This window comes from Conger conger, chromosome 13 (genome assembly GCF_963514075.1).
Source record: "Conger conger chromosome 13, fConCon1.1, whole genome shotgun sequence".
Taxonomy (NCBI): Eukaryota; Metazoa; Chordata; class Actinopteri; order Anguilliformes; family Congridae; genus Conger; species Conger conger.
Window position 1 is genome coordinate 43141467 of NC_083772.1, and position 26922 is coordinate 43168388.

The 26922-nt window shown below is 47.5% G+C and overlaps 1 protein-coding gene across 2 annotated transcripts in view; it reads right to left on the minus strand.

Moving 5' to 3' along the window:
* Window positions 1-26714, minus strand: part of nova2 (NOVA alternative splicing regulator 2) — a 55708-nt gene extending 28994 nt beyond the window's left edge. Inside the window, exons 1-2 of one of the 2 annotated variants that reach the window (XM_061218220.1) lie at window positions 25857-26714; window positions 11966-12109 (exon numbers count right to left, since the gene is read on the minus strand). In XM_061218220.1, coding sequence (XP_061074204.1) covers window positions 11966-12109; window positions 25857-26019 — 307 coding nt within the window. In that variant the 5' untranslated portion in view covers window positions 26020-26714. Of the gene's footprint in view, window positions 1-11965; window positions 12110-21617; window positions 21794-25856 lie in introns of those variants that run through there. The other variant, XM_061218221.1, reaches the window with a different exon arrangement.
* Window positions 26715-26922: the final 208 nt, after the last annotated feature.

Here is a 26922-nt window from a genome sequence, read left to right on the forward strand (position 1 = left end):
CAAGAAAGAACATTGCTGCATTTAAGTGCCAAGTTAAGGACAATTTTCCATTTAAATTAAGTGTTAACTGAATCCCAACCCCCCAAGAAAAACTATCCTGCAGATAGGAGTGCATTTCATAAGTCTTAAATCCCAGATATGGGTCTTTTCAGAAACAACCTTAAGCATCCATCTACACTGCTTAATTCCCCTTTCTAGGGTTAGCACATCAGGGAAGGGCGCACTGGCCAATCAGGGCAGTGCAATCAGAAGACAGTGTATGATTGGACAGAAATACTGGAATGATTCAGTTATTTGACAGCCAATGGGCTCAGTCTGGTCATACGAACAGAACATATTGGTATTAGAATTTGCAATTATAACATGAATTATTAAAATTAGACCTTCACTTTCTAAACTTTTTGGCATTGGTGTGGTACCTTATAGGTACATAGAATTAGACCCTAACCTAGCAACACATAATTTATTTCTACCTATTTTCTTTTTTGCTTGTAAAAGATACTTATTAGTTCCCAAATTGTATTGTACCAGCTGGGTAGATTTGGGAACATCCCAAAAATGTGCAACTGATGCCCCAAACTTGTACATCAAACTTGTACTTGACTGGGACCCAGGAGGTTGGTGGCTCAAACCCCAGTGTAGTCACAGTAAGATCTGTGTAGCCGTTGGGCCCTTGAGCTAAGGCCCTTAGCCCCACACTGCTCCAGGGGGGATTGGCCCCTGCTTAGTCAAAACAACTGAAAATCACAGGATCAAGCTAAATAACTGTACTGTGAACAATCCTGCTTTTGGAACATCCTGGCGTCCTGCAAACGTCGCTGAGCGGCGGATGTGAGAGGCCCGATTGGGGACGTGACACTCTGCGAAATTAAAATGAAACCCGTCTCCCGGCGGGCGTGAAAACGGCGGCGCAGGTTCCCCGGGGTCAGGGCGTCCAGGCGCGGGATGAATACCGCAGCGGCAGAGGCCTCCTCAGAGTGAGTCACGGAGCGCTCTCTTCCCCGCGGGAGCGAGACGTCCGCTCCCCGAGGCAGCCGGCGTAAGGAGCCTGTCAGGCCGGCCCCCGGGCCCCGGGCCCCGGGCAGTGATGTAAGAGGTGTCTCTGCCTCCCCCCCCCCCCCCGGCTCTCTGCACCTGCTGGGGGAGGCGGGAGGGGGGGTGGGGCGGGGCGGGGTCGGGGGTGAAAGCTCCGATTGTCGCCGGGGCAGCATGTGCGCACTCAGCCCGGCCGCCCTCTAAAGTTTCATTGTGGGGCTGAATAGAGACAGGAGGAAGGAGGAAGGCCCTAATGGGGGGGGGGGGGGTGAAGGGACATTTTGAGGCCCGTCCTGCCCCTCCGTACCCTTGTTTCTCCACCTGGGCCCGGGACTGAGGTTTCACTGTGATGGAGAACAGCACGGGTAACACGGAAAAAAAAGTCTGTCTTAACTGAGTATTTTAGTCTTGTAATGAGACTTAATGAGATATAATGATAATATTTTCACCCTATACCATATGATAATATAGTAGAAGATATTAACTTTTGCCTGCTAAGTGAAATTCTCTTACTCCATTGGCAAATCTTGAAATGAGCCAAATCAGGAGCAATTTCTGTAATAGAAATAAGAATTCAAGTCTCGATATGCGACTAAAATACTAAAACCGCTTGTGACTGGTTCCCATCGCCTGTGACAAGGCGGCATGTACACGCCCAGCATAGCCTAGCCTCGAAATTCCCCCAAAATCCCTCACCTGCCTAAAATAAAAGCACTGCATACTGGTTTGACCAGTCTCCATGGAAACAGGCCCTCGAGCACCGGTTCAGACCGGCTGCTCTGCGGCCTCCATGTCACCGGTGACAGCCCGCCCTCAGCCCCTCCCAGCCCCGCCCACCTCGCCCCTCATCCCCGGGACGGGCGTAATTAGCGAGGGGCCGGTCAGCTGCAATTAAAGCGAGAGCAGAGCCCGCCCGTGGAAAGAGCTCGGCCGACAGCTGACGGCTTTGTCGTTCGGCGGGGAAATTAATCATCAGAACGGCGGAACGTTTCGCTGGGGATTAGAGATAATGGTCCCACAGAGGGGGGGGTAGATTTGGAGGGGTGGGGGGGTCGGAGGCAGCTGCAAATCTGCCCCAATGAGGAGGCGAGAGTGGGAAGAATCAGATGGGCTATCGGGGCTTTGCATAGGTGGGTGGAGGAGGGGTTTTGATCCCCCTTAGAAAGTGATTGGACCCATAAAACCACAGCTGACCTCCCTTTGTCAGCGTGTCGCCTTCTGTCTTAAAAGGGCAATGCGCCCTGGCGCTCGAGGTGGCGGGGGGGGGCCCCCTCGCGCGTTGCCCCTTTAAGAAGCCGTGCCTCTCCCGGAGCGGAGCCGCATCATGGCGGAACGGACGGCCCGACGGCGAGCCGCTAGGCAGCGCTGCCCTTACGCAACGCGGAGGTTTCCACGGCAACCGGAGACACCGCGGACATGGGCTCGCAGGGACAAAAAGGGTCCGGGGCCCCCGCATTGTGCGACGACCCGACAGCAGGAGAGTTTCTCTGCAGCGAGAGCCCGGCTTTTCCACACTCTCTCTCTCTCTTTCTCTCTCTCTCGCTCTCTCCGCGGCCCTTCTCCTCCGTGCCGCCCTTGTTTCCAGAGGCGTTGTCGCTTTGAGGCAGAACAACGCCGAGACGAAAGCAAGCAGGGAAAAATGGCCGCCCGAGGATTTAAGCAACAGGGCCATTTCAATGAGCCGTTTCGTAACCACACATGGTACTCATTTGTAACTCTAATGAATATAGCTGGGAACGTCCAACGCTGGAAAAAGAAAACGTGTCGGCATTGAAAATAAATGAACTCATTGAATAATTTTGCAATGACTCGTGTTTGACAGCGAAAGAAAAAAACACGTCAGTTTTCTTTCTTATCTTCTCCATGTGATCATCTGCATGTGCTTAGGACTCCAGGCGCTTTGTCAGAAAATATGAAAAATGAATCCCAAAATCGGACTCAGATGTGCAGCGATGCTTTCAGTTCGAGCGCATCTCTGGAACGGTCCGAGATCAGGAAAACGGGGCAGCTCTTCCCTCATTGGCCGCCGGCGTCCGGCGGGAGCATCTCATTGGTGCTCCCGTGGCCATGTGGTCTGTCCCTGACCGGACTCCACCTCCCCAGCCCCCGTGAGGTGCAGATATCCTCTACCCCTGAGCTACACCTGCTGAAGGGGGGGTGGGGTGGAGGTGGACTGGGAGACCCCCCCCCCCTGCTTCTTGAGCTGTCGCTTTGATTAGTCTCTCCGAGGCAAACGTGCACGCAGCCCCACAATGCCCCCTTTGTTGGGGCCCCGGCGGGAGGGGCCCGGCAGGGGGGTACCCGCTAAGTCGGAGCTTGCATTGCAGCGCATCTCGCGCTGTCCGCCCCCCCCACTAACCCCCCCCCCCCCCCTCGCCGCCATGCCAACCGAACCCTGTTCTACAGACACAGTTCACCTCAGCCAACCATCCTGCAAGCCAACCACCCTCTTGTCTTAACAAGAGTTTCAGTCTTGCAACAAGACTTAAGATCTTTTTTCTCTCTCGAGAAGAAAACATGAGCTTGCTTTGAGTTGCTGTTTGCGTGACAAGTGATATTTCTTTTACCGCATTGGCAAATATGGAAATGAGCCAAATGTCTTATCTAATTAGCAATATTTCTGTCTTATTGAGCAAAACAGTAAAATAAAAAAGATTTGAAGTCTCAATATAAGAATATACAGAACAGAATATATAATACTTACAAACTTATTTTTGGGTTTTTGCAGTGCAGATGAGTTCCTGCTTTCAAGGTTTTTTACTTTTTAAACCCAGGGAGAGAAGTGGTGAAATGGGAAATTGGGACACCTGCTTGTTCTGTGACAAGAGGAAGATCCCCATCCAGCACCATTATTAAAGCAGCAGACTCCTTCACCAAACTGCCGCCTGAACAGCAATCCCACTCTCCTCTAAGCTGTTAATGCCAGGCCTCGACCCAGAAAGTACAGATTCGCCTGAGAACGTCTGAGAAACAATGTGGGTGTTTCCACTGATAAACAACGTGAAGAAGAGGAAGCCACCATCTTAAGTTTTTTTGACTTTTTTAGACTTAAAAATAAGAAATAAACTGAAAATAAGATTTATGTCAAAAATATAATATGTTTTGAGTTCATTTTTGCTTGACAAGTGAAATTTTTTTACCCCATCGGCAATCTATTACCCTTATTTAGCAGAAACGTAACAGAAATAAGATTAAAAGTTGAAATATAAGACTAAAATAATGACATTAAGATTGATTTTTTGGTTTTTGTATGCAAACATACAAGTATTCTCCTTTGTGCCCTGTTATGTCCCTCTATTCACCTTTCTAGTGCACATGAATTGTTGTTGTTAATTACAATAATTAGCAAACTGTGCTACTGTATGTGCATGTCAGTAAAAATATGTCCCTTGACTTCATACTTCCATTGCTTAAAAATATCCCTGTTGGAAATTACGCTTCAGAAGCACAACTGCTAGAGTATAGAAACATGGGAAAATAATCCAGACATAAAAACATAGCAACCAAAACTGCACACACACTGCATGCACATATGCCCACACAAACACACACACACACAGACCCCCACAAACACACACTTACACACACACACACTCACAGACCCACACAAACACACACTTACACACACACACACACACACACACACACACACACAGACCCACACAAACACAAACACACACACTCACACTCACACTCTGTCCCATGGGGGCTGACCCACTCAAGACTCCCCTCCCCCACACTGAAGTAGGGGTATGGTCACGATGTCAAAGGGTGCATTGTCATTAAGAGTGGCCCACCACTCTCTATTGTTGCTGCACATTTGGGGCCTGCACTGTTCATTCAAACCACTGTATATTCATTATCTCTCTCTCTCTCCCTCCCTCCCTCTCTCTCCCTCTCTCTCTCCCTCCCTCTCTCTCCCTCTCTCTCTCTCTCTCTCCATCTGCAAAGCAGCGCACAAAGCCCCAGCCTCAGCACAGTCTTCCCCCCAGGTAAGGGCAGTACCGGCGTTTTCGGGGGAAGCGTCCCGTCTCCCGGCGCCATTAGGAGAGAGCGGGGCTGGAGGCGCAGCTGGTGACCGGTCGGCCCAGCGACGGCAGCCCGCGCGGCGGAGGGAGGGGCTCTCGTCACGCCCCCACAAAGAGAGAGATTGAAAAGAGCTATTTCTGTCCGCCCTGCATAATCGCGCGTAATCCCAAGCTCCTCTCTGCTGTCTGAGACTCCGCCCTCCCCCCCCCCCTGCGATCCGCTCGGTCGCCCGCAGTACCCGCAGAGGTCGGTCTAACCCGCCGTCCGCAATGGGCTAGCCTACACGGGACGGGAGGCTCCCGCCAAAAACGCCTCCTGACCTGTGACCCCGTTCGGGATGACTGCTAATAGCAGCTTCAGGTGCTTTATCGTGTATTCATCTCTTTTTAAAGGTCCCATATTGCGTATTTTCCAGTCTTTTATTTTAGGTCCTCATATCTATAAGAAGAAGCAAGAAACAATCTCTATTCAGTATTACATGTTCATTCCCCAGCACTTCTCACGAGCTTTATCAAGAGCAGGCTTTTTTTAGTGACTGTGTCTTTAAGTCTCATTAATATCAATGAACCTCTGCTCTGATTGGCTGCCTGGCTGCAACGAGCTGAATGCTGTCTGTGCCGAGTGTTAGGATTTGTTCTGGCTACGAGGTGGGCCATTCTGAAGCAAACGTGTATCCTTCTGATGTCAGAACTTTGCAGAACTCCAAATAGCATCATGAATCCACATTTTGATACTTTCACAGTGGTTTTATAGCACCTTCAACTCCTTTATAATCCACATAGCAAGGGAAATGCCACGTTCCACAATATGGGACCACCATAGGGCTGCCAAAATGCCGAAGTTAGCCTCCTGTCAGCACGGGCTACAAAAGTGTAGCCATTCAGGCGTAATGAATGAACCAACAGACAGGAATACCAGGAGGACACTTTTCACATGATGATAAGCACCAACCAAGACAAGACACAGTAGTGCTCTGAGTTCAGCTGTGGTTATCCCATAATCCTAAAATAACACGGCCCAGTGGGCCCATTTGAGGCCTCGCACATTAAGGAGAAGCCCAATCCTCCCAGCACATGTGCGATTCTGTCTGTCTATGCGCTCACAGGTGCGGTGAGCGGCTCCATAAGGCCACGCAGAGCGGGACGCAGAGCAGGCCCGGACCGCAGCCCTGCAGGGAGACGGCCATCTTTCTCTGCTCAAGGCCATAAAACCTCCCGCAGTCCAAATATTGGACCTGCTTTACATGTGAAACAGGAATGAATCAAAGGGCCAACCAGGGAATACCGAGGTACAGAATGTCAGAACTGTGGACTGTGGGGAAGGTGGGGGGGGGGGGGGGGTCATGCGATTTACGGTGTGATAAAATGTAGGTCGTGAAAATAGGATTACTTTCCCTTTCTCCTTTTCCCTCTGTTACTTTCTCTCTCTTTCTGTGTCCCTCCTTCTCAATCTCTCTATCACTCTCTCACTCCCTCTGTCTCTCTGACCTCTTACTATCTCTTTCCCACCCCCTCTTACTCTCCTCCCACCCTCTCTCCCTCCTTCTGAATCTGTCACTCTCTCTCACTCTCTCTCCCCCCTCTATTTCTCTCTCCTTGTGTCCCTCGCATATCTCTCTCGCTCAAATTCAAATGTCAAATTCAGAAAGCTTTATTGGCGTGACAAGATAAAGAACATAGAACATATACAACTGAACACATGAATATCTCTCTTTCTCTCCCCCTCTTTCTCTCTTGCTCTCTCACACGTTCTGTCTCTCTCTCTTTCTCTCTCTCTGTCTCTGTCTCAGTCCTATATTGTACCTGAGAGGAGCGAGAGCAGGATCTCATGGTGTGTGAGCACAGTGCGACAGATAGGAGGACTGTTATTACGAGGGAAAGGTGAGATCTGGGGGGGGGGTGACAATAATCTCTCACCAGCAGCCCCCGGTACCGCTCCCTGCACAATTGATCTCTGCTATATTTGTGCCACTCTATTTATGGAGGGCCCCACTGCTGTCGTTTATTATATCTGATTAAAAAACTGCGAGGCTAGCTCAAGAGGGTACAACACCCCTGGGAGAGAGAGTGTGGGGAGTGAGAGAGGGGGAGAGAGAGTGGGAGAGGGAGAGATAGAGGGGGGGAGGTGAGAGAGACAGTGAGAGAGAGAGGGAGGAGTGAGAGAGAGACAGTGAGAGAGAGTGGGAGAGGGAGAGAAAGAGAGGGGGGTGAGAGGGTGAGAAAAAAGGGGGAGAGAGAGAGAGAGGCGGGTGAGAAAGAGAGAGTCTCAGCCATGTGCTCAGGCAGGTACCAGCTGCGCCCTGCTGATTGGCCGACCAGCCCTGTCGGCTGACGGCTCTAAGGAAGTCGACCAATGGCCCGCCTGCATGGGCGGCAGCCGGCCGGGCCGGTAGGCGGGGCCTGTGCGGTCAGTAGCGGGCGGGGGGGGAGGGGCGAGTGTGGGTAGGTCTGCCAGAAGAGGAATTAGAGTCCCATCTGAAGGCATTACCCAGCGCATGTGCCAGCACTCCCGTTCTGGGAGCCTGACGTCACGCAGGAAAACAAAACAAATGTCATGTGGATTAAAGCCCACTCTTTTTATGTTCCTGATCTGGGCCAGGGCTCCGCTTTCTGCATTCCATCCATCTATGGCACTCATCTCTCCCTTCATCATGGCTCATAGATCATCTCCTACATGCATAATGGACCTTGTCACAATAGAAGTGTTTCACGTTTTATCATTTATATCGTGTCTTCATTAATATAGGCGGCACCGCCCTGCTGTAAAACCCAGCTTGCAATGACTAGCCACCAGCTGGTCAAGCCATGTTGAGTATGGAGCCGGTATAACTTGGTCAACCAGCTACCAGCTGTTTCGAAACATAGCTTGTGCAGTTTGTTCAGCAGGGCGGTGACGCGGTGATGCAGAGGTAGGCCGACAGAAGTGTTAGAACTTGGAGGGACGTGTGGCTCTGTGAGGTGACCTACTTTAGAGAGCAGTGTGCAAATCCCCCCATGCTAGGGGGGTTGGGGGGGGGGGGGGGGCTGGTTCAATAGCCTCTTCTGAGCTCTGATCCCTCCTCTATCTGTTACCCTTTCAGCTCTCTCCCCATCTGATTACAACAAAAAATACCAAAGGGGGGACGGTCCTGCTCCCGTTTTAAAAGAGAAAGAGTGTCAGACGTAGTACCAGCTTTGCAAGCACGGAACATTTTTCGTAAAGACTTTTTCCTGGCGACTCTTCACCCAAGCCTAGAGGAGCAGGAAGAGGGTTTAACTCCGCCAGATCCCACCCCCCCATTCAAATCCAACAACTTCCCAGGCCCTTATGACCTGTCACTCATCCCACAGGCAGGAAGGAGCACTGTTCAGCAGGTAGAACCTTATCACAAGACCGCACGTATATAAGCCAAAGGGTAAAGCCAATCAGGGGTGCGAGCAGTTATATTCCAAGCGTTTCCTGAGATAAGAGGGTAGATAACGTCTCGGGATGCAGGAGCATAGTGCGATTTCCTCTGTTGATTATAGAGGAGACCCAGTCATGGTACGGAAGCCATTTTGAAAAGCAGCGTGTATCGGGAGGCGCTGTAGCGATGCAGGTAAAATGGAGTCTTTCGGCAAGCCCATAGGAGCACCATTCGTCCGGGAGGGTCTGCAAGGGTCAGCGCAGACTGAACCTTCTGTGAAGGTCAGCATGGACTGAACCTTCTGTGAGGGTCAGCATGGACTGAACCTTCTGTGAGGGTCAGCATGGACTGAACCTTCTGTGAGGGTCAGCATGGACTGAACCTTCTGTGAAGGTCAGCATGGACTGAACCTTCTGTGAAGGTCAGCATGGACTGAACCTCCTGTGAGGGTCAGCATGGACTGAACCTTCTGTGAAGGTCAGCATGGACTGAACCTTCTGTGAAGGTCAGCATGGACTGAACCTTCTGTGAGGGTCAGCATGGACTGAACCTTCTGTGAAGGTCAGCATGGACTGAACCTTCTGTGAAGGTCAGCATGGACTGAACCTTCTGTGAGGGTCAGCATGGACTGAACCTTCTGTGAGGGTCAGCATGGACTGAACTTCCGGAGCTCTGAGTCGGGCGTGCAAGTCCCTACAGAACGGCCGCTGTCACTCACATCTCAGACGTGTCCTGAGGGCGGGATTATGCGCCGTGCTGTAAGACCGCAGACTCATGGTGGCGAGAACGAACGCAGTCACGCCGATATCACACGCGCGAGTCGGTGCGGGCGGATGGACACCCAAAAGGGCCCTTACCCCAGGGCCGCCATTGAGGGGGGTCAACCAGGTATGTTTCCTCAGACCCTGGAGGAGGGAGGGGCCCAATGCCCTGTGAACTAGTGGTAAATATTTTAGCCCCAGGCGCGAGAATACTAAAAAAATACGCCTGTCCCGGACCTGTGAATTTCACCCAGCTGCCCTGTCGTGGCCCCTGCTGATTACCCTCACCCGAAAAGAGCAAACTCGGACAAAGAAATCGCTTACGACCGAAGACCGTTTTACGGCGAGACGGAAGACGTCAACATTGCAAAAACAATAAAATAATAATAAAAAGCGTTTGGGCGAGCGAGTTATGTGCAGCGGCAGCTTCTTTCTCCTGCAGGCCGGGCACTCGGGCCCTAAGCAGCTTAGGAGAGAATCAGTACTGTCTGTAATGAACAAGGCCAGGTTGGCCGGGTATTAAACGCTGAAAACCGCAATCCCAGCGCGGGATTAAGACAAAAGCTTTCATATTCCGCCGCGCCGGAGTCAGAGGGACGCGGGCCGGGAGGGGTCGCGAGAAATTAAGTGCAAAGTCAACAGTTCTGTCGCGGCGAGGAAGGAGAAGAGGAAGGACGTTTGCCGAAAGGCCTGCCAGTTGGGTCCGCCAGTGACTAAGCGAGACGTCAAGCCAGAGAACTTGAGAACTTATCGTGTCAAACCTCCACAGCCAACCTCTCGGTTTAAGGATATGTCCCCCCCTCTCCCACGGGCGACTGGGAAAACACGACCGAGCGACTCGTGCCATAGGAACGGGCCAGGGGTGGCTCGGGGCAGGGGGGGCGAGGGAACCGAACTCTTAGCGGCGTTATCGGGGGCTTGTAACGCACTGCCGGTTCAGGCTCCTGAACCGAGGCCCGGGAAAAGCAGCAGCACGGGGCTGCGCGGAGCTCGCCGGCAGGAATGCGCTCAATGTGGGGCGAGAGCGTCCGCAAAGGGAAATAAAAATAGCGGCCTGATTGTTTTTTTGGATCGGAGATGTCAAGGCGCTTTATTTCCGTCGCGGCTGAGAGAAAGGCAAGAGGTCAGTTCCAATTTACCGACAACGGGGGCTGCACCTCTCTCCGCCCGTGAGCTGGGCCGGGGGACTTCACCACCCTCAGCATCTGTTTCCATAATTACAACTTTTACTTGTCTTTTTTTTATGTAAGAGCGAGGCGCTGAGACGGAGTAGCGCAGTGAACCCACGTGAGGTCAGGCGAAACACCAGTGCAGTTTTCCCAAACTCTCGCGCCTACTTTCGGAAAGTTGTTGGCCCATAAATCTTTCCCCCGTTTCTGGTCTAACGAGTATTTGTCTGTCTCCGACCAACACCACTGTGGCTAGCTAATGGGAAATGCTAGCGGTGCGATATCCCAAGATTAATAGAGGTAAGAGTCTTGGGGCAAAGGGGGGGGATAGTGCCCAGCGCACGTGCACCAACCCCCCTTCCCCCGAGACCTCAGCAGGTGGTCCCATTGATCAATCCGGCACCCAGGAAGAACCAGTACTCATTAGCATACAGATGCCCCCTGCTCGGAAGGAACTACCCCCCCCCCCCCCCCCCCCCACCACCTCCACCCCCGGTTACCCATCCTCCCTCCCCTTTATCGCTCACGTCTCAGACGCACAAAGTTCCCCCACAAGCCTCCGCTTTCTTCCTCCTTCTGAATCCCAACCAGCTGCAGCTGCCGGCCTCGGAGGGCTGGCATCCGCACCAGCCTGGCCTGAACAGCGAGCCCCTGGTCCCGCCGCGGGAAGGTGGGGCACCCAGGGGAAGACAAGGGGGGATTCACGGGCCGGCCGGGGCTGGGGGGGTGACAGGTCGGCCGGCTGGATAAGGCTCTTTTAATTAAAAATGCCAAGCCCCCCCCTCCCCAGTCATCTGTGCTTCCTCCTTGACACCCGGTCCTGGGATCCCTCCCAAAAAACTCTAAACGCTTGGGGGGAACGGGGGCATGCGGATGCATATGAAGCACTGATACAGTCTCTCACTGAGAGCAACAGTCACGCCAAGGCCCCAGGCAGACACACATACTCCTTTCAAATGAAACATACCGAAAAATATCATTAAATTAAATATGTTTCACCAATCTATGTTCAGCTTCTGCAAATATGGAGTGGTAGGTGGTTGCGTTCATGCTGTTTTGAAATCAGACCTGGGTCAAATACATAATTGTTTTGAGTCAAATACTTTTCTCTGCTGAATTGATCTTGCCTGGTTTCATTGGTTCCAGGACACCAGACAAGCTCAGTACAGCATAGAGAAGTATTTGAATCCAAAACCATTGGCAGAATGGTCTTATACAAATAAAACCCAACTTCTAATTCCTAATGTGGGATAATCTGGCATTCATCAATCAATAATCAATCAACCAATCAACCAGTCAATCAAGCAAGCCCATCACTGCTCGATTCCAGCCGCATGCAGACGGGAACTTTGGAAACAGAGGGAATTGCATAATTGCGTAATTGTCCTTTTAAGAATTACCACCGTAAGACAACCCCTTCTTAAAATACTAAATCTGATTGCTCCAGACTGTTAGAAAAAAATATATAATTTGGTGATTATGCAGTAAAAAACATGAAAAAAAAGAGAAAAGATTAGCTAGCGTGATATATTTAGCGGGTAGCAGCCATTTGAGTTGTGTGGCAGACACAGGCCGGCTCTCATTACCTGGGTAGAAGTCTTTGGATTTGGACAGCTTGATGGTGGCCCCTGTCTCTTTCTGCAGCTGGACGATGGTCTGCCCCCCTTTTCCGATGATGGAGCCGGCCGCATAGCTGGGGATCAGCACCTTCAGGAAATACTCGCCCTCCTCTGGAGATCGGGAGAGAGACCAAGATAGAGGAAATCAGATACGCCGTGCCGCAGATGTGCTCCGCTCTGTCCTGTGTAATTCAACACCGTCGTTGTGCTGTCCTTCACGCACACTTGTGTGTGTGTGGGTTTTTTTTGTTTTTTTTTGTCAGGACAGGACATTTTATTTAGTGCAAGCACTCCAGAAGCCCCCCTCCCCCACACACTTTCTCGATGTATTAATAGACGCATTAAATAAACACTCGTAATCCCGCCGACTAACTTATGCGCTGCACACACCCCTGCGCTTGACAGCTCGCTTGTTGAACTGTGAACTCGACGGAATAAACAGGTATCCTTCGCCTGGGACGTTCACACGCTTCCTTTTTTTTATTTACCGCCTTCGCTTCGGACGAAGAAGAGAGACGGCGGCCATCTTTGTCAGCAGTGAAACCTCAGCTCTGTAATAACAGGGCCGCGTCAGGCCCGTCTACGCTGCATTAGCAGCGACGCTTTGGTTAGGGCGGGGCCGCAACAAGCCACAGAGGGATCAGAACACCTGCCTGCACCTGGCCAACCTCTGGGGTTTGTGGCGACGTCGTCCTTAATACCCGTTTGAATCGCGGTTAAGTAAGAAGAAACTCTTCCACTGAGACACAAGGGGAGACAATAAGGCAGGAAACCAACTGCAGACCCCCCCCTCCCCCGCAACCCCCCAGAACAAAAGGGTCTTTAATTTGTGTCTGATTATTACCTGCCAGCTGAAGAGCCAGGTCACTTAAGCCCGACCACCCTCTCAGTATTCTGTTATTAACCAACATTGCATTGCTCAGTCTCACCCAGTTGCATAGATTTAATTATTACACTGCAATTAACACAGAGCACCTCCCCCAAGGCACCCAACTCAAATAGGGCTATTATTAATAGTGATTTTTTTTGTTTTTTTTATGTGAGTCAGCATTCTTAACAACAAGCGCTGATGGGAAAATTATGATAAGCAGAAGAAGAAAAAAAAAAAAACACTCATCGATCCAGCACAGCAAAGAGGACCACAGGCAGAACCAGTAACTTCATAATTCACTATTATAGCAGCACTGGGACCTCTATCAGGCCACAGTCCCTCTGGAGTGTTCTCCTGGTCCGTGTAGGAGACAAAGGAAGATGCCTATGCATAACTGAACTGAGGCCTTACTCAGGTGTGACGCAGTGTCACTACAGACTGCGGTAAACCAGCAAGCACGCTCCTCACGGTCCGGAGGCAATTCCCCTTGAGCGCAGGAAATTAACTGAGATTCGACCCGTAAATTGAAAAGGCCCAGTGACGTTTTTCAATTCCCGGACCCGAATTTCAGTTAATTTCTGGAATTGACAGAATGGAGATGGAACTGACCCTGGCCGAGCTGGAGTTAAATCGCTACCTGTGAAGCCGAAAGCAGGATTTCCTTTTCTTGCGGATGCAGAGGCACTAAAGAAAGCAAAGAAGCGTGAGAGCCTGGCGAAGGGGATTATCAATCGGAGGGACTTTATAATCTTTTATTCAGCCACTTAACTTGTGATAATCTCATTAAACGCAGCACCCACCAGCTTTGTGTGGGGAAGCAGGCTTCTGCCTTAGTGAACCACGGCCGCAGGAAGCCCAAAAACGCGGTCCGGGCGGCGGGAGGGTACGCCCGGCGGGCCCGTCCCCTGGCCCTCGGCGGCCAGGAAGCACATTTTTCATCCTGTCCCGATCCGGCGACGCACCCCCAGCCGAGGGGCGGAGAACGGGCTGGCGTCTCGCGCTGACCCAAATTCCACAAAAAGCCCAGGCTAGCCTCCTTTCGATCGGGACTGGGCTAATTATAACCGGCCTCGATTAATGAGGTTGCGAATTAATAAATAATTAGACACGCGCCAGTCACATCTGTGACATCGGTCACCTTATTTATCACTGGATTCAATCGTGAAAACATTTCCGTACTCCATACGGCGAGTGTTTCTCCCTTCATCTGCATCTTGGGCACATGGGCAATGTGTGCTAATGGGACACAAATGAGAATATACTATGTAACTCATACGCATATATGCACATAACACCTCATACTGTTCTATTTTTTGGCACTGAGGACTATTCACATACACAGTAAAGTGTGACTATGCACACTTAAGTAAAGTGCCACAGTTATATGAAGGACTATGAACTCATGCAGTAAAATGCAATAGTTCTATGAAGGACTATGCACAGATACAGTAAAGTGCAATAGTTCTATGAAGGACTATGCACAGATACAGTTACATGCAATTGTTCTATGAAGGACTATGCCCACATACAGTAAATTGTGACAGTTAACACCACAAAAGCCAGAACAGATGTCATCGCCATCTTGAATTGAATTTACTCCGACAATGTAAATGAAATACTCTCCTACTTTGACTTCCCCTTAAAGTTTGGGCTTAAAACAATTGCCGACTCCGTAAAGACATACAAGCAGTTTGTGCCCATTTCTTTCCACAAAAATCCCCTGCCAGCCAACAGGAAGCAGGCAGGCCTGCTGGTAGCCAGGTGTGTTTGTGTCGCTCTCGTCCAACACGCTATTCAGCAGCTGAACGACCGACACTTTGATGTGAACTGCTCAAATTTCGCACATCAAATCAAACAAGATGAATTCATTACAATCGTTTGATGAAGCTGATGAAGACAGCAGGTTGGGGAAAATAATTGTGGGTGTTGTAGTCATAGAAATGAGAGATTCATAGGCTACCTCTGCCTCCAACATACGTTTTCACTCAAACAGAGACTTTCAATATACTCTGAATAGACTACATGACGGCAGTACATAAAGACAACTGCGAGAAATGCAATGAGCAGATTTGAATCTGCTTTCTCTGTGGTACTGGTAAATAAAAGCAGAGATAGTTTCAGCGTAAAAGCACAGCACAGGAATGGAGAACTTTGTATTTATTTATGTATTTATTTAGCTACTTTTTACTTTTATTTTATCACATTTTGTAGTGCGCCTGTAATATGCCTGGACACATTGACACATTTTTCACTTGGTCTATGAAACAAAACTGCTATAATTTAGCAATAAAAATGTTCAAAATCGATTTCCAGAAAACTGTTTTGCAACATTTGGTTTTATAGTCTTTATGAAATTAAGTCGCTGTTGGGCGCAGAGATCAATGCCGCAATGCTGGGCCCAGCAATGTCAGCTGGCTCTAGGCAGTAAACAACTCTGTTTTTTCTTGTGTTACATGAAGGACTGTGCACACGTACAGCATGATAGTGTGGCGGTTATATCAATAACTCTGTATACAAACAGTAAATAAAGAACAACGCTCTGAGAAATAAAGTGGCAGTGAAGGTACATTTTTGTTCTTCAAGGATCAAATTTCCCAAATTACCCTGAAAGTGCAAAAACATTTGGAAAAAAAGGTACAATTGAATTATATACTGCTGCCTAGGGGTAGAAATGCTTGCACCTATATGCTACCTTTATTTCTGAAAGTGTATGCACACATACAGTAAAGAGTGATAGCTAAATGAAGGACTATGCACACATACAGTAAAGAGTGATAGCTAAATGAAGGACTATGCACATATACAGTAAAGAGTGATAGCTAAATGAAGGACTATGCACACATACAGTAAAGAGTGATAGCTAAATGAAGGACTATGCACACATACAGTAAAGAGTGATAGCTAAATGAAGGACTATGCACATATACAGTAAAGAGTGATAGCTAAATGGAGGACTATGCACACATACAGTAAAGAGTGATAGCTAAATGAAGGACTATGCACACATACAGTAAAGAGTGATAGCTAAATGAAGGACTATGCACACATACAGTAAAGAGTGATAGCTAAATGAAGGACTATGCACACATACAGTAAAGAGTGATAGCTAAATGAAGGACTATGCACATATACAGTAAAGAGTGATAGCTAAATGAAGGACTATGCACACATACAGTAAAGAGTGATAGCTAAATGAAGGACTATGCACACATACAGTAAAGAGTGATAGCTAAATGAAGGACTATGCACACATACAGTAAAGAGTGATAGCTAAATGGAGGACTATGCACACATACAGTAAAGAGTGATAGCTAAATGGAGGACTATGCACACATACAGTAAAGAGTGATAGCTAAATGAAGGACTATGCACATATACAGTAAAGAGTGATAGCTAAATGAAGGACTATGCACATATACAGTAAAGAGTGATAGCTAAATGGAGGACTATGCACATATACAGTAAAGAGTGATAGCTAAATGGAGGATTATGCACACATACAGTAAAGAGTGATAGCTAAATGAAGGACTATGCACACATACAGTAAAGAGTGATAGCTAAATGAAGGACTATGCACACATACAGTAAAGAGTGATAGCTAAATGAAGGACTATGCACACATACAGTAAAGAGTGATAGCTAAATGAAGGATTATGCACACATACAGTAAAGAGTGATAGCTAAATGAAGGACTATGCACACATACAGTAAAGAGTGATAGCTAAATGAAGGACTATGCGTACATACAGTAAAGAGTGATAGCTAAATGAAGGACTATGCACACATACAGTAAAGAGTGATAGCTAAATGAAGGATTATGCACACATACAGTAAAGAGTGATAGCTAAATGAAGGACTATGCACACATACAGTAAAGAGTGATAGCTAAATGAAGGACTATGCGTACATACAGTAAAGAGTGATAGCTAAATGAAGGACTATGCACACATACAGTAAAGAGTGATAGCTAAATAAAGGACTATGCACACATACAGTAAAGTTGACCATAACACAGTCTCATTATGGCCTCAGAGGTCTCCTGAAGCTTTCAGCAGCTCAGTACTGGGACAGGAGGTCAGTACTCCTGTGCCTGGTCTGGCAGAGGATTAACACCCAAAACAGAGCAGCCAGGAGACGCAAAGCGCAGGAGGAGAATGGAGTGGGGAGGGGGGGCGACAGAGAGGAAGAGTAGTAGGAATAAGAGGATGAGGAGAAAGAGTGGAATTAGGACAAAGAAGAGGCTTCTACCTCCTGTTAGCCCTAACTCTAACCCGTGTGGACCAACATACCTGGACACGCTTCTACCTCATGTTAGCCCTAACCCTAACCCGTGTGGACCAACACACCTGGACACGCTTCTACCTCATGTTAGCCTCCTGTGTGGACCAAAACAACCCGGACATGCTTTATCCGTAACCAGCAGGAGGCACATTTACACGGATCTGTTTGTCGTGCCGTCTTCCTGCTTGAGACAGGTAATGGTAACGTGAGGTTAGACACATATAGGCTGCATCGGCGATACTTCTACAACTATCATTCCCAGAAATTAGGGTAAGCATTCCTGAAAATTCCTAATCCGTCCTATTTCCCAGATGCCCCCGGAATGTTACTTTAAAATCACAATTGTAATGATTTATTATCAAGTATATTAGGAACGTTCATACTTTTGTAACATTTTTTAATCTTTTACCGACATTGTGACTATGACTAAATGATAGCCATCAGTGGATGCTCCCAGTGGTTTTGCATGTGAGGTGCATTGTTCTGTGACTCCTGACAGAACTTGTTTAGAACAACAAACATGTTTGGGGAATGGTCTGATCATAACATTACATCACTTCACAACCATACGGGAATATAACTGGAATGTTACCCAACATTCTGGAAACTATTTGCGTTAGCTGTGTCCACTGTTTCACACTTTTTGAGTTGCAAATAACAGGATCCAGCTGCAGCAACAGAGACTAATCACACCATTTTGAATAATTCACATTTTGTATTTTGAGCTTATTCTTTGTATTCAGTGGTTGCGAGTCTAACTAGGTATACAGACAGTACTGTGCAAAAGACTTAGGCACCCTATCTTTATTTAAATATACATTTAGTCTTAGATATTTTCATATTATTTACATTTTTTGCATTCTGCGTTAATAGAGTCAGTACAAAAGAGCAAATCTGATTTTTCCAAAAAGGAATATTTGTTACAGTGAAATTTTTGCATTTAATTAAATAAAGCTGCATATTAAGTAATACCAGTTTTCCGATAAAGACTTGATTGAGGCTGATTGGAGAGCCAGAAGCAAGTTTCTGCAGAAGAACTGTGGCAAAGAACTTTGGTACAACCAGTTGATTTTCTTATAAAACTGCAGGACAATTATCTTAAGATAACTGAAGCAGTTTTAAAAGGCAAATGGTTGTCACAACAAATATTGATTTAATTGACCTTTTACCTATTCACTGCTCTTTATAGTAATATTTTTTTATATTTAAAACTGTTTATTTCCTTATTCTCTTACAGAAATGTTCTACATGTGCCCTAGACATTTGCACAGCACTGTATAACATTAAATAAGAGTAACATTCCCCCAGTGCTGTGTGTGAGCAGGGAGAAGAGGAAAACAGATGAGCACTTTTCCAATCTCACTGGAAAGGGAATCGTGTCCTCTTGGCTGAGACTTAAGGCATCGGAAACAAAAAGTTCAGGAAGCCAAGCGATTCGTGCAGAAGCACGGAAAACGTCTCTTGCCCGGCCCACGACAAACAGCAGCTGCTCTCTGAGTACAAAGTCCCTACATTGCTCTTTAAAAATACATTCTCTGCGACATCTATGTAGCAGAGAGAAACAACCAAGTCATCCCACTCCAGTGGGCTTCCAAAAATTTTTTTTTGTTTGTTTGTTTCTTGTGTAACTTGTGAGCCAAGGCAACCCTACAACACCCAAGCAAGAGGTCCTGCAGACTAGCTCAACAACAGTGCTACGCGCCAAAACACAGCCTTCATTACATGAAGATATAATGGCAAGAGATGCAAGGAAAATAGCAAAGTAAATGAAAGGCACATTGTCAGAGTTCCCATAAGCCAAGGGTGTATGAAAATGGGCAGCCATTAAGCATTCTGCGCCAACTTCTGTTCTTAATTATGTAATCAGCTCAATCATTTAGTTGATCCTCCATTTTACATTTAACCGTTGAGCTACAGCTAAGGAGTGCACATGTTTTTCTGTGGTCTGATACAGGAGTGAACCAGCATTGGTGCATGACCAGCTCTGACCAGCTCTTCAGAAAAGGTAAGTAATTGGTTGGAGCTAAAACCAGCACGTACACCAAAGCTGTCCACCTGTGTTTTTATCATTAGAGCTCTAGAGTCCAGAAAAATCTGATGTTAAGAATAATATCATGCCATAGCTCATAGGTCGTTATAAATTAATTACAACAGCTGGGAACAAACAAAAACGGGTACAGGGTGAAATCACCAATAAATTCCTCACTGCAAAAACCAAAACACATGTCAAAGTATTTTTGTCTCATGTTTAGATTATTTCTATTGCTTTCATTCTAAAGAATCCAAAATTCTTGCAAACAAGGTGTGAAATCTTTTGCTCATTACAAGATTGCCAATGGGGTAAGGAAATTTAAGTTCTCAAACACAAACTTAAAATATAAAAATATTTTCTACTTGAGAGGGAAAAAAATAACAGTTTAAGTGTAATTGTGTAAAAGATTAAAACACCTACCAAGCTATTTGTATTGTAGTGCTTAAAATTACATGCTCCTGGGAGCTCCATCATTTCACCAGGGACATCAATACTGGTGGCTGTTTGTCACAATGGACATTCAGATTTATTCAGGCTATTTCAAATGTACCATTTAGTTGTATTTACACCGTTTTCAATACTGGCACACAGATAAAATAATTTTATTCAAAATAATTTAGAATTTGTAGTGTGCTGAGCAACACAGTAAGTACATGCATGAGTGTGTACATGCATGAGAGTGAGTGTGTGTGTGTGTGTGTGTGTGTGTGTGTGCGTGAGTGTGTGTGTGTGTGTGTGTGAGTGTGTGTGTGTGTGTGTGTGAGTGTGTGTGTGAGTGTGTGTGTGAGTGTGTGTGTTTCAGCTTTCAGGCTGAATCTGTGGCAGCTATATGCTTTTTTGTAGACCCGTTTCCAACAAAAGGCACTGATTTTGATCAACACTTAAAATATAGGTTACGATAAATAGATAAATATTTATGAACTTACCATTTTATACATAAGCATAAACAGTCAACAACCCGTGATTTTTATTCTCGGCACCTGCTTTATGTAAACATCCATCACCAGTCATCATCAGCGTTCATCAGCGGCCAGTAAATTAAACCCAGTCCCCCTTGAGCTCCCAGATTCAGCACAAGCTAAGGCAGCATTCTCAGCTGGCTACCACTGCCACCACATCCCACAGGAGCCGAGGCAATTTCGTATAGTACGATAACATGCGGGCTCCCACAGTTAACATAATGATGAATAGCATTGCACAATTTTCTACGACGCAAGACGCGGCGGAACACATGCGCTGTTGCGAATTCAAGTAGACGACCGCCGCCAACCGCTCTTTCTCAGACAATGTGGAACCTCCTTTTGGAGCCGACCACTTGGTACGTAGCGACGCGAATCGCACTCTGGTTCCGAACGCCTGTCGAACGAACATGTGTTCTTTCGATTACGCGAGGGCACGGTGAACCGTGACGATCGCACGCAGATGTGGAGAAGCCAGGCCCGGGAACGGCGGCTGCGTGACCTTGCTGAAAGGTCCCTCCTGCGGCGGTCGAAACGACCCTTCTCCTGACCGACGGAGCCGTAGCTTAGCCGACCCGCTAGCGTCCGGGCCTGCGCAGGCTTCCCGACGAAAACTAATTCTCCCAGGTAAGCCTCATATAGATTCCGGGCATGATCCCGGCTCCCGCCCCCCTCCCCCCCCGCACTCGCTCCGCTCCACACGGACACCGTCTCTGCGCAGATATCTCTGCACTCCCCGGGTCGGCTTTTGAGGGAAGAGGATTTTTTCACCCGCCTCCCGTTAATCGCAAACCGTCACGTACAGGGAACGAGCTGACGAATGTTTGCCTTTATGGTGTTTTCTGTTTCTGGTGGTGACTGCAATGAACCTCTCGCATGCATTCCTTGGTAGGTAGGAGGGCAAACCTCCGTAATGAACACTGTATTTCTTTTTCTCATCTCTGGACTCAATTATCTGATGTTCATCTGCATGTTCCTGGTTCCAATTGTGAGATGCAAGGAGGTGACATGATACATTTTTAATGGAGGTTTGACATGTGCACAAGTAAGGGTAAACACAGCAATCTGTTGCTAGGATATCACAAGAGAACTGCAGATTCCAACTGGCCTAACAGTCTAGGGATGGTGGTGTTGAGATCCAGGAAGTGATGGGCTGGGCTGAATGGGGTTGGAAGCAACACAGACAGTGTTAAAATCACATTTAATTCAGGCAAGCTGGGTGAGGTGGATGGTTTCAAATGGGAGGGGGGGGGAGTTTTTTTGACCGCCCACCTCCCCTTCTCCTTTCCAGTCTATTTTTGCCGGTATGAAGGTGAGAGTAAGCTAAGAGCCCCCCACTGGCACAAAGAAGTCAATACCGCTTCTGAAATGGGTGAAAATGAGTGACAAAAAAAGCTGATGAAAAAAAAAAAAGCCAAAAAAAAAAAAAAAAAACAGTTCATTCAACAAGCCAACGAAACGGTTGAGCAACCTTACCCATTCTGACACCTGCCGGTAAAATCCTTGTGAGCTCACCATCAAGTCTCTGAGAGAACATCTCACAAAAAGACCCTGGCCGTTCACTCGAGCATAGACGCAATGGTGGCGGTCAGAGTCGCAGAAGGCTGTCTACCTCTCTCTAAAGGACTAGCCTGTGGGTAGAACTGACCGGAACATCCCCGGCGTCTGTTTGTGCCTCGCCGGACGCGGTTGTCTGAAAAATGCTAATGTTGGCTCTGAGTGTTTTTGTGAGCTGTGGCTCGCATTGTTCAAGCCGCGACGGCGGTTTGGAGGGGGATCTTCCCCACCGCATTGCTCTTTTCACGGCTCTCATCCATATTCATCGAGTAGCCCCTTCCAGTCTGCAGCAGTGCTGTGAGGGGCACCTGGCACAGCCAATCAGCCCAGCCCGCTCCCGACTGTCATACGCCCGGCCCCGCCCCCCCTCCGTACCCCACCCGCCCCCGTCCTGTACAATGGGATTTTTTTTTTTCTTTGACGCAGTGCTTTCGAAAAAAAAGAAGCAGCGCCCCCTTCGTGTTCAAGTAAACACGGCGGATCGATAGGCGAGGGGAAGATCGCGGTTGCCGTGGGAAGTCGATGGCCGCCCGGTTATTGACGGAGGGGTGGGGAGGCGGCCGAGATCGGCCGACCAAAAAAACGACGATTGGGGGGAGCGGTGGGCGGGGGGTTAGGGTGCGGGGGTTTGGGTAACTAACTGTTTTGGAATGCACGGCGTGTTCTCCGGCTGCGGGGAAAGCAGCAGTGCCGCAGAATGGTGTTGGCGAAACACATACGAGCTCATAAAGAACGAGGGGCGGGGGGGGCGGGGAGAGGGACGTGTGCATCCATGCTAACTCGCAGAGATTATTGGGAACCTGTTTGCGTACGTCTCCCGTTTACCGAACCCCCCCCTCCCCGTTCGCAAAAGACTCGCTCCCCTTCGCTTGCTTCTTTAAGACAAACCCCCCCACCCCCCCACCCCCCGCCCCCGTAGGCGCTGTCTATCGATCAGGCACCGATCGTTCTTATTCCGCCAGGTGAGCGCACTGCTTAGCTCAGAGGGAAGAGACAATAAAAAAAAAAACGCCGGCGTTGCGATCGATATCATCAAAGCCCTCCTCGTAAAACCATCCCGCCATCCCGCGGCCACCGTCGCCCGGGACCTGACGGATGTGTTCACAGCACCCCACCCTTCCCCCACCTCCGAAAGCACCACCCAAACCCCCGAGTGAAAGCCAGACAGGGTCGCTCGTGCCCTCCGTCCGCCACCTGGCTCATTCGCAGTCCCCTCACGTCATCCTGCAAGGGCACCGCTCCGGTGCCAATCCCTCCATTAGCACAATCACCACATTAGACCTAATTGCGTAAGCTTGGGGGGCAACATATACCAAGAGCAGCGAAAACCGATTTCGGTACCTACTGCCTTAATGTGGCTGCTATTAGCATTCAGGGGCTCTGTCGTTCACAAAGCAAGTCTGCTAAAGCGAGCCTAAAGGAATCGCTCATTCGTTTTCCAATGCAGGCTTTATTTGGACCACATCGTTAGTAAGGTCCGCCAGCTCCACAAAAGGGAGGCTGGTTTAGAGCTGGACGGTCCCTTGTGGCAGTTGTTAGTGACATAAATGGTCTTCACCTCAAATGTATTGACAGGTCGTAAGCATGGAGCTGAAGACTGTCCAACAATATTAACATTTCAGGGTGATGGGATTAAGAGGAGTCAGTGATCAGATACGGTAGCACATTGGCAGTCAGAAAGCTTTCATAATGGCCTGAGTACATCATGGAAGACTAAATTATTATTAAAGACTAAATGCAACTACATCATTTATATGTTGTTGTGTTATCGTGATATGAGAATATGGGTAATCACGCTTAGTGATTTTACATGTCCAAAGTTTTATTTATGAAAGACCATTACGTGGTTCCATTGTCCAGCAGTATGCTGATAAACTCTGTATTTCTTTGAGAAAGGAAATGAGGTCATTATTGAGCTCACTGCATCTCACAGTCTGATATGTACCCCTGGATTAGTGGTTCACAGATTTATAAAGAAAACAAGAGCTTTGAAATCAGTCCCACTCTCTCTATCTCTCTCCCTCTCTCTCTCTCTCATTAGTCAGGCTGGACAGAGAGGGTTAAGGTGTGTGTTCACATCTCGGGACGGGGCGACAGGATTCCAAGTGAGGAAATGAAGGGAGTACACAGGGAGCCTGGTCGGCTGCTGATTGCCAGTGTGTTGCTCGTTGATAAGCGCTTCTAGAAATGACCGCATTTAGGGAAACATGGCTAAACCTAAGGAAGCACGGGAAACGTCCAAACACCAACATGCAGAGCTTGACAAGAACCACAACAATGCCTTCATATGCCATTTAGGTGCTTTAAATCTCCTTCTTTCCTTCACACTGTAAGCACGATTTATGTAAGACTGTGTGTGACCTGGGCTTTTCTTATATCCTCTGGCTAACAACAGAAAAGGCCCATTTGTGGGGAAATGCTGGCTTCCTTAACCTTGTATGCATAGGAAAGTGTTCATTTTGAAAACCAAATAGCTATTTTAAATATAAAGGCCTCTTCAGCCCCCTTACATGTGGTGTATTGATTTGTTTCAAGGCTTAATGGAATTAAATAATTTGGTCTTCATTGCAGGCCCATAATCACTGCAGTTCTTCTTTAGATCAAACTAATTTGTGCATATAGCCACATACCTGTGTTCTGTCTGGGTAAAAAGCAGCTGTAGTTTTGATCATGGCCATTTCATTTGGGGAAACAGATATGTGCACTTAATACTTCCCATGGGTGCTGGAAGACTTGTGGATGTGTAATACTTCGATGCCTTTGCAAAAGAGTGCCAGCGGCTGTTTCACTCAATTGTATTAATAATGCTTTCCCACAATTGCCTCACTATTTACAACAATTTGAAACCAAGCGTGCCTTGAAACTGCGCAACAGACTACATCCCATCATAGCAGTAAACAGAAAACACACAATTATCTGGTCAAAAAAAAGAAAAAGTAATCGAAATAAATGAAGATAGCTGCATCCAAAACACATTGTCATTTCACGTGGGGTGACAAAATAAATGACATTTCATTCTTAACGTAAATACTTGTGTTACTACGGAAACATAACCGATGTTCTCATCTTGATCTTCATTTGAAATATCCATATTCACCCATAATTTATGTCCTGAAAACACGTTTACTTAGGCTAACGGCTTAATAAAACGTCGTGATGCATGCTAGTTCACAAGGATTTATGTAGTTTTAAAAAGAGAAACCACATAACCTCCAATGGGAATAAAGCTATGTAAACGTAGCTACATGTTGCCTTTGTCGTTGATAAAAAACGTTTATGGAAACCATAAAGCGGATGGGATAGGCTACTGAATTGACAGCACTGTAGCCTATATATTTCTGCATTTGCACTGACTTTATTGACTTTAAAGATACTTGAAGAGACAGCTATCATGTCACTTCGTAGTGTCTATGCGTATTTCCATGTACATTTAGTCTATAGCAGTGAATTGCACAAAATGAATGGGGCATGTATGAGATTATCATGCAAGATCACCCATCACGATTGAGTCAATGATGTGAACGCAGACAGATGCCGCGAATAATGTCAGCAATCACGCACGAGCCATGTTTTTGTTGTTTATCGTCGGAAAACCACGGCGGCTCTTATCAAAGATTGCGGGGTATGACGGGGAATTTGAATATCTGTAATAAATACACGACGAATAAGACCCACTCTGATAAAATAGACAACTATTGAGTATATTGTTCACCGTTTAAGACGAAACTGTAGATAAAACCCCGTCGATTCGTATTATCTGCACGGGCTACCTCCTTGTTTAGCCTGATTCGGTCTTCACTTCAGGCGATTGCGCGTTGAGATCATGCAGGCAGACATTTTTCTCATCTGATAAGTTACCATGAAAAGTCCTTGTAAAATAAATCCAGATTATTAAATGAGGATAACGTCTTTCATTCCATTTAAACGGGCCAAGTGTCAATCATGACTTTTAATGTGGTGATGCACTGGCTGATGTACACTAGCTGTAGGCTAAAACCCTACAATTCGATTTGCCCATGCTTATTTCAAGAACCACACACTGGAAAACATGACTTTCCCTTTACCATGGAACATCTATTGGACCGAACTATCGCGTCGGAGCTGCGCAAAAACAGGAATTACACAGTCGAAGAATGATTCGTCCCATTTTCTTCTTACCTCCCGTGTTTGTGCGCTTGGTGCTGCTCGCCTCGGTCGGGGTCTCCAGCGGTCTTTTACGGGAATCTGGGGGATCCGACTCCATGTGTGGCTGTTGATTGTGATGGTGAGGATTCGAGAAAATCCCGTTCTGTTGAACTGCCCCGCCAGCCATCATTTTCATAGCAGCTTGAATAAAAACTGTGTTATCCCTCAATGCAACACACGAAACAAAGGCTCTTGAATAAGCGGGGCGTTAAAGAATTAGAAATGCGTCTCTGACGTTGTCGTTCTCTTCCGAGAGAGAGATCTCTTACGCTTTATCCACCCTTCTTCAAAACACCGAAATGATACGCCGTATGTATTTGCTGAAGCCTTATTCGACAAAGGCAATGCTTGGTGCTGGATTGAAGAAACGTCACATCTATAAAAATCCCAAATTATTTCTCCCCTGCTCCCCGGTCACTAAACGTGCAGCTTCAGAACGTTTAATCTTTCCCCGATTTCTTCACACGTATTATAGCTTTTCACGGTATAATTTTCGCACTTTTACCGTCATACAGGGCGATGCTACACGATCACAGTGGAAACACTGAAAACAAGGCCTAAGTAAACAAAAATAAGAAAACAAAAATATGTGCTGATGCGTGGTCAACAAAGAGGCGAAGTAAATGAAAACGGAAAAAGAAATGAAACAAAAATATTGTTTGCTAGGTGCTCTTCAATTCTCGCATGAAGATTCCTTGCAGGTCGGTGCAAAAGGGCTAGGGTGGGTTTTCAGGAAGGTCTGGAAGGGAGAGAACGCAGAGAATGGATAAAAAATGTTGGAAAGAGATGCGATTTTTGGGAACCGCTCAGATGAAGATGCTGCAGTCTTGCGTACAGAGCATCCCTGAACTAACTGCCGGAGCGCAGGGCATCGGGTGACGTCATGGGGATCTGAATACATCCCTGTCAGATGTTGAGAACCGAGCCGCCCAGCCACGCTGCTATTGGACGATGTTGATTTTTTCCGGCGAGCGAAGTATAAATTTCGAATGTCACATGACAAAGACAGGGGGTGGCGGGGGACAACAACATCCCAGAG